Source organism: Salmo salar, chromosome ssa13 (assembly GCF_905237065.1).
Source record: "Salmo salar chromosome ssa13, Ssal_v3.1, whole genome shotgun sequence".
Classification (NCBI taxonomy): domain Eukaryota; kingdom Metazoa; phylum Chordata; class Actinopteri; order Salmoniformes; family Salmonidae; genus Salmo; species Salmo salar.
In genome coordinates, this window is record NC_059454.1 from 100,161,667 (window position 1) to 100,178,502 (window position 16,836).

At 37.9% G+C, this 16,836-nt stretch overlaps 1 protein-coding gene across 1 annotated transcript in view; it reads left to right on the forward strand.

The window, feature by feature from the left end:
* LOC106568399 (integrin alpha-2) overlaps positions 1-16,736 on the forward strand; it is a 60,326-nt gene extending 43,590 nt beyond the window's left edge. Inside the window, exons 20-29 of the mRNA XM_045692521.1 lie at positions 10,339-10,480; positions 10,583-10,675; positions 10,779-10,855; positions 10,991-11,177; positions 11,291-11,401; positions 11,567-11,677; positions 13,917-14,030; positions 14,149-14,238; positions 14,444-14,560; positions 15,184-16,736. Coding sequence (XP_045548477.1) covers positions 10,339-10,480; positions 10,583-10,675; positions 10,779-10,855; positions 10,991-11,177; positions 11,291-11,401; positions 11,567-11,677; positions 13,917-14,030; positions 14,149-14,238; positions 14,444-14,560; positions 15,184-15,279 — 1,138 coding nt within the window. The 3' untranslated portion in view covers positions 15,280-16,736. The remainder of the gene's footprint in view (positions 1-10,338; positions 10,481-10,582; positions 10,676-10,778; positions 10,856-10,990; positions 11,178-11,290; positions 11,402-11,566; positions 11,678-13,916; positions 14,031-14,148; positions 14,239-14,443; positions 14,561-15,183) is intronic.
* Positions 16,737-16,836: the final 100 nt, after the last annotated feature.

Below are 16,836 nucleotides of genomic sequence, written 5' to 3' on the forward strand. Positions count from 1 at the left end.
AAGCACTGGAACAGTCCCACCCCATAATAATATAGTGTCTTCATTATAAAGCACTGGAACAGTCCCACCCCATAATAATATAGTGTCTTCATTATAAAGCACTGGAACAGTCCCACCCCATAATAATATAGTGTCTTCATTATAAAGCACTGGAACAGTCCCACCCCATAATAATATAGTGTCTTCATTATAAAGCACTGGAACAGTCCCACCCCATAATAATATAGTGTCTTCATTATAAAGCACTGGAACAGTCCCACCCCATAATAATATAGTGTCTTCATTATAAAGCACTGGAACAGTCCCACCCCATAATAATATAGTGTCTTCATTATAAAGCACTGGAACAGTCCCACCCCATAATAATATAGTGTCTTCATTATAAAGCACTGGAACAGTCCCACCCCATAATAATATAGTGTCTTCATTATAAAGCACTGGAACAGTCCCACCCCATAATAATATAGTGTCTTCATTATAAAGCACTGGAACAGTCCCACCCCATAATAATATAGTGTCTTCATTATAAAGCACTGGAACAGTCCCACCCCATAATAATATAGTGTCTTCATTATAAAGCACTGGAACAGTCCCACCCCATAATAATATAGTGTCTTCATTATAAAGCACTGGAACAGTCCCACCCCATAATAATATAGTGTCTTCATTATAAAGCACTGGAACAGTCCCACCCCATAATAATATAGTGTCTTCATTATAAAGCACTGGAACAGTCCCACCCCATAATAATATAGTGTCTTCATTATAAAGCACTGGAACAGTCCCACCCCATAATAATATAGTGTCTTCATTATAAAGCACTGGAACAGTCCCACCCCATAATAATATAGTGTCTTCATTATAAAGCACTGGAACAGTCCCACCCCATAATAATATAGTGTCTTCATTATAAAGCACTGGAACAGTCCCACCCCATAATAATATAGTGTCTTCATTATAAAGCACTGGAACAGTCCCACCCCATAATAATATAGTGTCTTCATTATAAAGCACTGGAACAGTCCCACCCCATAATAATATAGTGTCTTCATTATAAAGCACTGGAACAGTCCCACCCCATAATAATATAGTGTCTTCATTATAAAGCACTGGAACAGTCCCACCCCATAATAATATAGTGTCTTCATTATAAAGCACTGGAACAGTCCCACCCCATAATAATATAGTGTCTTCATTATAAAGCACTGGAACAGTCCCACCCCATAATAATATAGTGTCTTCATTATAAAGCACTGGAACAGTCCCACCCCATAATAATATAGTGTCTTCATTATAAAGCACTGGAACAGTCCCACCCCATAATAATATAGTGTCTTCATTATAAAGCACTGGAACAGTCCCACCCCATAATAATATAGTGTCTTCATTATAAAGCACTGGAACAGTCCCACCCCATAATAATATAGTGTCTTCATTATAAAGCACTGGAACAGTCCCACCCCATAATAATATAGTGTCTTCATTATAAAGCACTGGAACAGTCCCACCCCATAATAATATAGTGTCTTCATTATAAAGCACTGGAACAGTCCCACCCCATAATAATATAGTGTCTTCATTATAAAGCACTGGAACAGTCCCACCCCATAATAATATAGTGTCTTCATTATAAAGCACTGGAACAGTCCCACCCCATAATAATATAGTGTCTTCATTATAAAGCACTGGAACAGTCCCACCCCATAATAATATAGTGTCTTCATTATAAAGCACTGGAACAGTCCCACCCCATAATAATATAGTGTCTTCATTATAAAGCACTGGAACAGTCCCACCCCATAATAATATAGTGTCTTCATTATAAAGCACTGGAACAGTCCCACCCCATAATAATATAGTGTCTTCATTATAAAGCACTGGAACAGTCCCACCCCATAATAATATAGTGTCTTCATTATAAAGCACTGGAACAGTCCCACCCCATAATAATATAGTGTCTTCATTATAAAGCACTGGAACAGTCCCACCCCATAATAATATAGTGTCTTCATTATAAAGCACTGGAACAGTCCCACCCCATAATAATATAGTGTCTTCATTATAAAGCACTGGAACAGTCCCACCCCATAATAATATAGTGTCTTCATTATAAAGCACTGGAACAGTCCCACCCCATAATAATATAGTGTCTTCATTATAAAGCACTGGAACAGTCCCACCCCATAATAATATAGTGTCTTCATTATAAAGCACTGGAACAGTCCCACCCCATAATAATATAGTGTCTTCATTATAAAGCACTGGAACAGTCCCACCCCATAATAATATAGTGTCTTCATTATAAAGCACTGGAACAGTCCCACCCCATAATAATATAGTGTCTTCATTATAAAGCACTGGAACAGTCCCACCCCATAATAATATAGTGTCTTCATTATAAAGCACTGGAACAGTCCCACCCCATAATAATATAGTGTCTTCATTATAAAGCACTGGAACAGTCCCACCCCATAATAATATAGTGTCTTCATTATAAAGCACTGGAACAGTCCCACCCCATAATAATATAGTGTCTTCATTATAAAGCACTGGAACAGTCCCACCCCATAATAATATAGTGTCTTCATTATAAAGCACTGGAACAGTCCCACCCCATAATAATATAGTGTCTTCATTATAAAGCACTGGAACAGTCCCACCCCATAATAATATAGTGTCTTCATTATAAAGCACTGGAACAGTCCCACCCCATAATAATATAGTGTCTTCATTATAAAGCACTGGAACAGTCCCACCCCATAATAATATAGTGTCTTCATTATAAAGCACTGGAACAGTCCCACCCCATAATAATATAGTGTCTTCATTATAAAGCACTGGAACAGTCCCACCCCATAATAATATAGTGTCTTCATTATAAAGCACTGGAACAGTCCCACCCCATAATAATATAGTGTCTTCATTATAAAGCACTGGAACAGTCCCACCCCATAATAATATAGTGTCTTCATTATAAAGCACTGGAACAGTCCCACCCCATAATAATATAGTGTCTTCATTATAAAGCACTGGAACAGTCCCACCCCATAATAATATAGTGTCTTCATTATAAAGCACTGGAACAGTCCCACCCCATAATAATATAGTGTCTTCATTATAAAGCACTGGAACAGTCCCACCCCATAATAATATAGTGTCTTCATTATAAAGCACTGGAACAGTCCCACCCCATAATAATATAGTGTCTTCATTATAAAGCACTGGAACAGTCCCACCCCATAATAATATAGTGTCTTCATTATAAAGCACTGGAACAGTCCCACCCCATAATAATATAGTGTCTTCATTATAAAGCACTGGAACAGTCCCACCCCATAATAATATAGTGTCTTCATTATAAAGCACTGGAACAGTCCCACCCCATAATAATATAGTGTCTTCATTATAAAGCACTGGAACAGTCCCACCCCATAATAATATAGTGTCTTCATTATAAAGCACTGGAACAGTCCCACCCCATAATAATATAGTGTCTTCATTATAAAGCACTGGAACAGTCCCACCCCATAATAATATAGTGTCTTCATTATAAAGCACTGGAACAGTCCCACCCCATAATAATATAGTGTCTTCATTATAAAGCACTGGAACAGTCCCACCCCATAATAATATAGTGTCTTCATTATAAAGCACTGGAACAGTCCCACCCCATAATAATATAGTGTCTTCATTATAAAGCACTGGAACAGTCCCACCCCATAATAATATAGTGTCTTCATTATAAAGCACTGGAACAGTCCCACCCCATAATAATATAGTGTCTTCATTATAAAGCACTGGAACAGTCCCACCCCATAATAATATAGTGTCTTCATTATAAAGCACTGGAACAGTCCCACCCCATAATAATATAGTGTCTTCATTATAAAGCACTGGAACAGTCCCACCCCATAATAATATAGTGTCTTCATTATAAAGCACTGGAACAGTCCCACCCCATAATAATATAGTGTCTTCATTATAAAGCACTGGAACAGTCCCACCCCATAATAATATAGTGTCTTCATTATAAAGCACTGGAACAGTCCCACCCCATAATAATATAGTGTCTTCATTATAAAGCACTGGAACAGTCCCACCCCATAATAATATAGTGTCTTCATTATAAAGCACTGGAACAGTCCCACCCCATAATAATATAGTGTCTTCATTATAAAGCACTGGAACAGTCCCACCCCATAATAATATAGTGTCTTCATTATAAAGCACTGGAACAGTCCCACCCCATAATAATATAGTGTCTTCATTATAAAGCACTGGAACAGTCCCACCCCATAATAATATAGTGTCTTCATTATAAAGCACTGGAACAGTCCCACCCCATAATAATATAGTGTCTTCATTATAAAGCACTGGAACAGTCCCACCCCATAATAATATAGTGTCTTCATTATAAAGCACTGGAACAGTCCCACCCCATAATAATATAGTGTCTTCATTATAAAGCACTGGAACAGTCCCACCCCATAATAATATAGTGTCTTCATTATAAAGCACTGGAACAGTCCCACCCCATAATAATATAGTGTCTTCATTATAAAGCACTGGAACAGTCCCACCCCATAATAATATAGTGTCTTCATTATAAAGCACTGGAACAGTCCCACCCCATAATAATATAGTGTCTTCATTATAAAGCACTGGAACAGTCCCACCCCATAATAATATAGTGTCTTCATTATAAAGCACTGGAACAGTCCCACCCCATAATAATATAGTGTCTTCATTATAAAGCACTGGAACAGTCCCACCCCATAATAATATAGTGTCTTCATTATAAAGCACTGGAACAGTCCCACCCCATAATAATATAGTGTCTTCATTATAAAGCACTGGAACAGTCCCACCCCATAATAATATAGTGTCTTCATTATAAAGCACTGGAACAGTCCCACCCCATAATAATATAGTGTCTTCATTATAAAGCACTGGAACAGTCCCACCCCATAATAATATAGTGTCTTCATTATAAAGCACTGGAACAGTCCCACCCCATAATAATATAGTGTCTTCATTATAAAGCACTGGAACAGTCCCACCCCATAATAATATAGTGTCTTCATTATAAAGCACTGGAACAGTCCCACCCCATAATAATATAGTGTCTTCATTATAAAGCACTGGAACAGTCCCACCCCATAATAATATAGTGTCTTCATTATAAAGCACTGGAACAGTCCCACCCCATAATAATATAGTGTCTTCATTATAAAGCACTGGAACAGTCCCACCCCATAATAATATAGTGTCTTCATTATAAAGCACTGGAACAGTCCCACCCCATAATAATATAGTGTCTTCATTATAAAGCACTGGAACAGTCCCACCCCATAATAATATAGTGTCTTCATTATAAAGCACTGGAACAGTCCCACCCCATAATAATATAGTGTCTTCATTATAAAGCACTGGAACAGTCCCACCCCATAATAATATAGTGTCTTCATTATAAAGCACTGGAACAGTCCCACCCCATAATAATATAGTGTCTTCATTATAAAGCACTGGAACAGTCCCACCCCATAATAATATAGTGTCTTCATTATAAAGCACTGGAACAGTCCCACCCCATAATAATATAGTGTCTTCATTATAAAGCACTGGAACAGTCCCACCCCATAATAATATAGTGTCTTCATTATAAAGCACTGGAACAGTCCCACCCCATAATAATATAGTGTCTTCATTATAAAGCACTGGAACAGTCCCACCCCATAATAATATAGTGTCTTCATTATAAAGCACTGGAACAGTCCCACCCCATAATAATATAGTGTCTTCATTATAAAGCACTGGAACAGTCCCACCCCATAATAATATAGTGTCTTCATTATAAACCTTCATTATAAAGCACTGGAACAGTCCCACCCCATAATAATATAGTGTCTTCATTATAAAGCACTGGAACAGTCCCACCCCATAATAATATAGTGTCTTCATTATAAAGCACTGGAACAGTCCCACCCCATAATAATATAGTGTCTTCATTATAAAGCACTGGAACAGTCCCACCCCATAATAATATAGTGTCTTCATTATAAAGCACTGGAACAGTCCCACCCCATAATAATATAGTGTCTTCATTATAAAGCACTGGAACAGTCCCACCCCATAATAATATAGTGTCTTCATTATAAAGCACTGGAACAGTCCCACCCCATAATAATATAGTGTCTTCATTATAAACTTCTGCACTGGAACAGTCCCACCCCATAATAATATAGTGTCTTCATTATAAAGCACTGGAACAGTCCCACCCCATAATAATATAGTGTCTTCATTATAAAGCACTGGAACAGTCCCACCCCATAATAATATAGTGTCTTCATTATAAAGCACTGGAACAGTCCCACCCCATAATAATATAGTGTCTTCATTATAAAGCACTGGAACAGTCCCACCCCATAATAATATAGTGTCTTCATTATAAAGCACTGGAACAGTCCCACCCCATAATAATATAGTGTCTTCATTATAAAGCACTGGAACAGTCCCACCCCATAATAATATAGTGTCTTCATTATAAAGCACTGGAACAGTCCCACCCCATAATAATATAGTGTCTTCATTATAAAGCACTGGAACAGTCCCACCCCATAATAATATAGTGTCTTCATTATAAAGCACTGGAACAGTCCCACCCCATAATAATATAGTGTCTTCATTATAAAGCACTGGAACAGTCCCACCCCATAATAATATAGTGTCTTCATTATAAAGCACTGGAACAGTCCCACCCCATAATAATATAGTGTCTTCATTATAAAGCACTGGAACAGTCCCACCCCATAATAATATAGTGTCTTCATTATAAAGCACTGGAACAGTCCCACCCCATAATAATATAGTGTCTTCATTATAAAGCACTGGAACAGTCCCACCCCATAATAATATAGTGTCTTCATTATAAAGCACTGGAACAGTCCCACCCCATAATAATATAGTGTCTTCATTATAAAGCACTGGAACAGTCCCACCCCATAATAATATAGTGTCTTCATTATAAAGCACTGGAACAGTCCCACCCCATAATAATATAGTGTCTTCATTATAAAGCACTGGAACAGTCCCACCCCATAATAATATAGTGTCTTCATTATAAAGCACTGGAACAGTCCCACCCCATAATAATATAGTGTCTTCATTATAAAGCACTGGAACAGTCCCACCCCATAATAATATAGTGTCTTCATTATAAAGCACTGGAACAGTCCCACCCCATAATAATATAGTGTCTTCATTATAAAGCACTGGAACAGTCCCACCCCATAATAATATAGTGTCTTCATTATAAAGCACTGGAACAGTCCCACCCCATAATAATATAGTGTCTTCATTATAAAGCACTGGAACAGTCCCACCCCATAATAATATAGTGTCTTCATTATAAAGCACTGGAACAGTCCCACCCCATAATAATATAGTGTCTTCATTATAAAGCACTGGAACAGTCCCACCCCATAATAATATAGTGTCTTCATTATAAAGCACTGGAACAGTCCCACCCCATAATAATATAGTGTCTTCATTATAAAGCACTGGAACAGTCCCACCCCATAATAATATAGTGTCTTCATTATAAAGCACTGGAACAGTCCCACCCCATAATAATATAGTGTCTTCATTATAAAGCACTGGAACAGTCCCACCCCATAATAATATAGTGTCTTCATTATAAAGCACTGGAACAGTCCCACCCCATAATAATATAGTGTCTTCATTATAAAGCACTGGAACAGTCCCACCCCATAATAATATAGTGTCTTCATTATAAAGCACTGGAACAGTCCCACCCCATAATAATATAGTGTCTTCATTATAAAGCACTGGAACAGTCCCACCCCATAATAATATAGTGTCTTCATTATAAAGCACTGGAACAGTCCCACCCCATAATAATATAGTGTCTTCATTATAAAGCACTGGAACAGTCCCACCCCATAATAATATAGTGTCTTCATTATAAAGCACTGGAACAGTCCCACCCCATAATAATATAGTGTCTTCATTATAAAGCACTGGAACAGTCCCACCCCATAATAATATAGTGTCTTCATTATAAAGCACTGGAACAGTCCCACCCCATAATAATATAGTGTCTTCATTATAAAGCACTGGAACAGTCCCACCCCATCATAATATAGTGTCTTCATTATAAAGCACTGGAACAGTCCCACCCCATAATAATATAGTGTCTCCATTATAAAGCACTGGAACAGTCCCACCCCATAATAATATAGTGTCTTCATTATAAAGCACTGGAACAGTCCCACCCCATAATAATATAGTGTCTTCATTATAAAGCACTGGAACAGTCCCACCCCATAATAATATAGTGTCTTCATTATAAATTGCACTGGAACAGTCCCACTCCATAATAATATAGTGTCTTCATTATAAAGCACTGGAACAGTCCCACTCCATAATAATATAGTGTCTTCATTATAAAGCACTGGAACAGTCCCACCCCATAATAATATAGTGTCTTCATTATAAAGCACTGGAACAGTCCCACCCCATAATAATATAGTGTCTCCATTATAAAGCACTGGAACAGTCCCACCCCATAATAATATAGTGTCTCCATTATAAAGCACTGGAACAGTCCCACTCCATAATAATATAGTGTCTTCATTATAAAGCACTGGAACAGTCCCACCCCATAATAATATAGTGTCTTCATTATAAAAGCACTGGAACAGTCCCACCCCATAATAATATAGTGTCTTCATTATAAATTATAAAGCACTGGAACAGTCCCACCCCATAATAATATAGTGTCTTCATTATAAAGCACTGGAACAGTCCCACCCCATAATAATATAGTGTCTTCATTATAAAGCACTGGAACAGTCCCACCCCATAATAATATAGTGTCTTCATTATAAAGCACTGGAACAGTCCCACCCCATAATAATATAGTGTCTTCATTATAAAGCACTGGAACAGTCCCACCCCATAATAATATAGTGTCTTCATTATAAAGCACTGGAACAGTCCCACCCCATAATAATATAGTGTCTTCATTATAAAGCACTGGAACAGTTCCACCCCATAATAATATAGTGTCTTCATTATAAAGCACTGGAACAGTCCCACCCCATAATAATATAGTGTCTTCATTATAAAGCACTGGAACAGTCCCACCCCATAATAATATAGTGTCTCCATTATAAAGCACTGGAACAGTCCCACCCCATAATAATATAGTGTCTCCATTATAAAGCACTGGAACAGTCCCACCCCATAATAATATAGTGTCTTCATTATAAACCTTCATTATAAAGCACTGGAACAGTCCCACTCCATAATAATATAGGGTCTCCATAATAATATAGTGTCTTCATTATAAAGCACTGGAACAGTCCCACCCCATAATAATATAGTGTCTTCATTATAAAGCACTGGAACAGTCCCACCCCATAATAATATAGTGTCTTCATTATAAAGCACTGGAACAGTCCCACTCCATAATAATATAGTGTCTTCATTATAAAGCACTAGAACAGTCCCACTCCATAATAATATAGTGTCTTCATTATAAAGCACTAGAACAGTCCCACCCCATAATAATATAGTGTCTTCATTATAAAGCACTGGAACAGTCCCACCCCATAATAATATAGTGTCTTCATTATAAAGCACTGGAACAGTCCCACTCCATAATAATATAGTGTCTTCATTATAAAGCACTAGAACAGTCCCACCCCATAATAATATAGTGTCTTCATTATAAAGCACTGGAACAGTCCCACCCCATAATAATATAGTGTCTTCATTATAAAGCACTGGAACAGTCCCACCCCATAATAATATAGTGTCTTCATTATAAAGCACTGGAACAGTCCCACCCCATAATAATATAGTGTCTTCATTATAAAGCACTGGAACAGTCCCACCCCATAATAATATAGTGTCTTCATTATAAAGCACTGGAACAGTCCCACCCCATAATAATATAGTGTCTTCATTATAAAGCACTGGAACAGTCCCACTCCATAATAATATAGTGTCTTCATTATAAAGCACTGGAACAGTCCCACTCCATAATAATATAGTGTCTTCATTATAAAGCACTGGAACAGTCCCACCCCATAATAATATATTGTCTCCATTATAAAGCACTGGAACAGTCCCACCCCATAATAATATAGTGTCTTCATTATAAAGCACTAGAACAGTCCCACCCCATAATAATATAGTGTCTCCATTATAAAGCACTGGAACAGTCCCACTCACATACTGCAGGTATGTTTTAACATTCATTCTTACCCCCCTCTGTATATTTTTGAGTAAAATGAGTGTTGTGTTTTGCAGCTCATCTAAGATGTTGGTCAGCTTTAAGAACAAGAGGTTGTCCTTTACTGTGTCTGTGACCAACAAGAAGGAGAATGCGTACAACACCCGAGTCATGGCCACATACTCCAAAAACCTCTTCTACGCCTCCATCACTCCTCCAGTATGGATCAGCCTCTTTGATTTTTAGCATGACACCCACTATAGGATGACTATTTGCATATTTATCAGTAAACATTCCCTAAAATTGTGGGATTAATTTCAGAGTGATGAAACAGAGGTGAAGTGTAGCTCCACCCGAGAGACTCGTAGCCTCTCGTGCCAGGTGGGATACCCAGCTTTAAGGAAGAACCAGGAGGTAAGACCTGACGCCAAACAGAAAAACTATGGGCGTGTGTATAGGTCTCTCTCTCTCCCTGTCAGCCAGAGATCAACAAACAATACACATCTGTTCCCTGCAGGTGACATTCGTAATCAACTTTGACTTCAACCTGAATCAACTGCAGACCGAAGCCGACGTGAGCTTTGAAGCTCTAAGGTAGGAGTACACAGAACTTGCTTGTTTGTTGATCACATAGTAATCTCTCTTAGTCCTATGGATCTTCTGTTACATGACTGATTGATTGACTGATTGATTGATTGATTGATTGATTGATTGATTGATTGATTACAGTGACAGCACAGAGGTAAACCCCTCAGACAACCAAGCCTCTATCTCCATCCCTGTCCACTATGATTCAGAGATCGCTCTCTCCAGGGAAGCAAATCTCAATTTCTACGTGGTTGACATGGACAATGAGGTGAAGACCACAGTGAATACTTTCAATGACATCGGCCCTGAGTTAAAATTCTCTCTGAAGGTGAGAAATAATGCACAAACAGGTACACAGTCATTATGTGTCAGTCAGTCTGTGGTAAAATACTTCCCCCTTGTGGTAGAAATGGTAAGACAAGTGTTTTCTCTTCTGTTCAGGTTTCTACAGGGAATTTCCCAGTGAATATTGCCTACCTCACAGTCTCATTGCCCAGCTATACAGCAGGAGGCAACCCATTACTGTATGTGACAGGAGTCAACACTGCACCTGTGAGTAAAAATAACCAGTCAACCTGTCTCTAAATAACTAGGCATGGCCCAGGGTTGCTGGTTCAAATCCGAGGTTTGATGGGGAGAATCTGGCAAGAATTACCTTTCTGATGGACTTAGTTATATTTTAAAGAGATTGACTGTTGCCCTCTTGTTGTTCTGCAGGCTGGAGATGTTAGCTGTGAAGTAGATAGCCTCGTCAATCCTCTGAAGATCAGTGAGAAGCCTTACACATCATCCTTCTCCAAGGAGAACCTTATGGGCACAGAGGAGCTGGTGCGTTTGTGTGTGCATTCCTGTGTGTATTTTTTGTGACAGAGAGAGACAAAGATAGATTCACAGTTTTACATCTAATGATCTCCTCTGAATGCATATCAGGGTCATTCCTACGATGGTTCACAGTTTTACATCTAATGATCTCCTCTGAATGCATATCAGGGTCATTCCTACGATGGTTCACAGTTTTACATCTAATGATCTCCTCTGAATGCATATCAGGGTCATTCCTACGATGGTTCACAGTTTTACATCTAATGATCTCCTCTGAATGCATATCAGGGTCATTCCTACGATGGTTCACAGTTTTACATCTAATGATCTCCTCTGAATGCATATCAGGGTCATTCCTACGATGGTTCACAGTTTTACATCTAATGATCTCCTCTGAATGCATATCAGGGTCATTCCTACGATGGTTCACAGTTTTACATCTAATGATCTCCTCTGAATGCATATCAGGGTCATTCCTACGATGGTTCACAGTTTTACATCTAATGATCTCCTCTGAATGCATATCAGGGTCATTCCTACGATGGTTCACAGTTTTACATCTAATGATATCCTCTGAATGCATATCAGGGTCATTCCTACGATGGTTCACAGTTTTACGTCTAATGATCTCCTCTGAATGCATATCAGGGTCATTCCTACGATGGTTCACAGTTTTACATCTAATGATCTCCTCTGAATGCATATCAGGGTCATTCCTACGATGGTTCACAGTTTTACATCTAATGATCTCCTCTGAATGCATATCAGGGTCATTCCTACGATGCGGTGCCTTTTGGAACTCATAACTTTTGAGGAAAAAAGTATATATATTTAAAGGACAAATAGCATTCTAATCAGAAAAAGGACATATTGAAAAACATATTGGTCAAGGTCAGGCACTTGTTTCTTTTTTCAGGTTCTTTTTATAACCTGTCAGCTGCATAATCCTAACAGGGTGGACATTTGGAGCCCAAATTCAAATCAAATCAAAATCAAATGTTATTGGTCACATACACATATTTAGCAAATGTTATTGCTGTTGTAGCGAAATGCTTGTGTTCCTAGCTCCAACATTACAGTAATATCTAACAATTCACAAGAATACGCATAAATCTAAAAGTAATAGAATGGAATTAAGAAATATATACATTTTAGGACGAGCAATGTCGGAGTGGCATTGACTAAAATACAGTAAAATACAGTATATACATATGAAATGAGTAAAACAGTATGTAAACATTAATAAAGTGACTAGTGTTTCATTATTAAAGTGACCAGTGATTCCATGTACATAAGGCAGCAGCCTCTAAGGTGCAGGGTTGAGTTACCAGGTGGTAGCTGGCTAGTGATGGCCAAGAAATGACACACAAAAAATAAATACTGCAAAGTTGCTTAGGAGCTAGAAGCAGTGCTGTCATGTCTGTCAATGCCATCTTTGTTCAAATTAGCCATAGCTCTGTGAGCAAGCAAGTTTGAGCTAGCATAATGTTGAACACTTGAACAGGATTTTAACTTCTCTATCAAACATATTTTAACATTTTGAAATGTTGTTGATTTTTCTCTATAATTAAGCCTAGCAGGGTGGAAATGTATGAGTGGGACATACATACTAACAACATCAAACATGGAAGAATACATAAAGCTGAGTGTTTATATTTATTTAGCTTTGCACCATTGTTTTCCCACCAAAGAAATGATGACACTTCCTGAATGTGGTGTCATTGTAGGAAGGGGTTGTTTTCTTAAATGGAGAATTACAACACTTCCTGAATGTGGTGTCATTGTAGGAAGGGTTGATTTCGTAAATGGAGAATTAAAACAAACTAACAGGGTGGAAAGGGATACCAGGGACACTCAGAAAATCTTAAATAAAATAATAATAAATACAATAATCATGAGGAAAAAAAACATTATTGATGAGAGAGAATTTAACCTGGGCTATAAAATAATGAAGATTTGATTTATGTTATTACTTTAAGGCTTATATTTCTTGTGGAAGTTGATGAATAACACCCGAGGACATGGCGAAAACACCTACATCCACTGAAACAAAGTGTTCAAAATGCAGAAAATTCCCTTTCAAGATCCATATTTTAGTTTTTTTTAAGGTAAAGGACACCTGACTTTTATATTTAAAGTCTTTTGTACTCCACATTTTACACTAAATAAGAAGTGATATTTCCTCGGGACAGAAAAGCCACCGCATGGTAGGAATGACCCATCTATTGTTTTCGGATTCTTCCAGAACTGTAAGACAGCCAAGTGCCAGCCTATGAAATGTGTCCTGAAAGACATGGGGATGATGAGCGATTTCTTTGTGAACATGACCACACGGATATGGAACGGTACCTTTGCTGCTGTAAGTATAGATAGACAAATTCATCTGTTCCTCATCATTTACATGCTTGCTTCTCCTCCTCTTTAATGGTGTCCAGACATCACCTCATTAATCCTCCTCTTGTGTTGTCTCTGAGCAGTCCTCATTCCAGTCCACTGTGCTGACTGTGAGCACAGAGATAGAGACTTCCCAACCTGAACTTCTGGTCATCTCTCACAAGCACCTGACGGTACTGGACTAATACATAAAATACTTTTAAATACACCTTAATGTTATATCTCTGATGTCCAGGCAGAGTTTGTTAATTTGTACAAGTTCAATGTGTTTAGATGACCAGCATATTAACAGCTACACTCCTTGTATTGCCTGACTGCTGGTGTGAAACATCCTGCCTTCTCCTGAACGCTGTCATCTGTCTCCTGACCTGTCTGCAGGTTGGCGTCACCATCAGTAAACCAGGGGTGAAAGGGGAGATCCCTGTAGGCGTTATTGTGGGCAGTGTGATTGGAGGCCTGCTTCTATTGGCTCTCGTCATTGGCCTGCTTTGGAAGGTATGTGCCAGTCTTTTGCACTTTATGATGTAAAACTCTCTTATACGGAACTACTGAAAAATAGCAGATGCTCTGAGCTATCCTAACAAGACCAGCTATCCTTACTTCTATCACGCCAGTATCCCTCCACATTGTAAATATGGTATTAGAACTGACCCTGTATATACAGCGCTCTCTGTAATTATTGGGACAGTGAGGCATTTTTTCTTATTTTGGCTCTATACTCCAAAGGTTTGGATTTGTCTGCACTTTAACCTCATGGTCATTGTTTGATTTCAAATCCAAACTTTTGGAGTATAGAGCCAAAATAAAAAATTTAAAATGCTTCACTGTCTCAATTATTATGGAGGGCACCGTAGCTTCTTACTTTGTCGTGTTCTTATTGCTTAGCGTGTGTTTTTGTTCTACCTTATTTTTAGTGTTACATTGATATTGATTACTGCATTGTTGGGTTTGGAGCTTGCAAGAAAGGCATTTCACGGCACTTGTGCATGTGTCATTAAAAACGTGAAACATGAGATTCTCTTACGTCATCTCTTATTCTTCCTTCACGTCTTCTGTTTGTGTGCCTTTCTCTCCCTCTGTCTCACTCTCGCTCTGTCTCTCTCTGTCTCTCCTCCCAGTTTGGTTTCTTCAGGAGAAAGTACCAGCAGCTGATGAAAAACACTGATGAAGACCAGGCGGAGACCGAGGGTCTGCAGGAGAACGCAGCAGCGTGAGAACCAGGCGCAGGAAAGAACCCATCTTAGAAACTACAATGTGCCAACAGACTGAGAACACAATGACCAAAGACCACAACCACAACCACACACAAACTGAATAAACATGATTTGTACATATATATTGAGCAAATGGCTTGTTAGTGGATGGGGCTGTTTGGGTGGTGGCTTTAACATGGTTTTGGTTGTGGAGTGAACGATTGCTTGGAGTGAACAGAAACACATTGTTTGAGCGTGTTAGAGAGTGTGTTTTGATTGGGACCAAAGAGACAACAGATTTTATTAGTGGAGGTAACATGATTCTCTAACCACCAAACACTTCCAAGCGAAGACCCTGTTATGTCAGCCATCTTGGACCCTCCATAGGGACGTTATTTATCTACAGTGCATTTTTGCTGGCTGAATTCATACTTCAGTACTGGTATTCCTTTTTATATATCTTCACGGAATTGTTGAGGCCTATTGTTGAGTATGAAGCTTGTGTATAGTAATTTGTCATATCAATTGATGTTATTGATATCAATTGTTGAAAAGCACAGTAGTATACTGTAAATAGCCTTTCAAATGGATATAGACAATAGTTTACACATGAGAGATTATGGACGTTATCATATCATAGCATGTTATCATATGCTAGCATATGACGTTCTCGGTGCTTTACATGGCAGTGGGAGGCGTTTGGCATTATGTTGATGCCGAGGCATCCTTTTTTGTGAAAGAGAAATTTACTTGAATATCAAAATAATAATAGAACATCAACAACCCATACTTTCACTGAGGCACTTCCTGGCTTTGAGTATCTCAGTCACTGTTTTACAGAGACAATGCTGTATAATTACCCCAGCCATACAACTGCCTTGGGAGACACTGTGAAGATGCTGTCTTTAGAATATACACTGTATTCAAATCATATTCATGTAAAAATTGATTCATTGTACTATTTGTAAAAATGTAGTGATCTTAATCAAAGAAAAGCAGAGTTATTGAATGTGTAGAAAATAAGTATATTTATTGTGTGGTTTCTATATTAAATATGTATCATTCAAATACTTTATTATCAATAGATAAAACATAACACTTAAACAAGTGTTTTACTTATTCCCTACATAGCTATGGTGAAAATGCAATATTAGAAGCGCTTACTGGTTAATCCGTTTATTTTGTACAGTCATTGTATCATGATTGAGAGAAACAACAGCAAATAATTCACTGTAGGATACAGACAGTAGCAAAGACTAAACTCTCTGCGATAATGTTTATGAGATCTATTTTTGAACTGATATTTTTCCAGGTGTATTTTCTAAGGGTACATATCACTTCCTTCATTACAATTCTCGAGCATTCATCTTTTTTTATGACAATGTTATTGTGTTCATTGAAACTTTTGATTTTCAAAGTATTGTAAATATGCTGATGGGGAATATGATTTCATTAAAACTTTACGTACATAAAAGTGGGAATGACTTCATTTTTGTATTGTTAGGGACAACTTTAGATTTACTGGTACTGTGTGTGATCTAATATTTGTCATAGAAAAGCTCCTAGATGAGGTCAGAG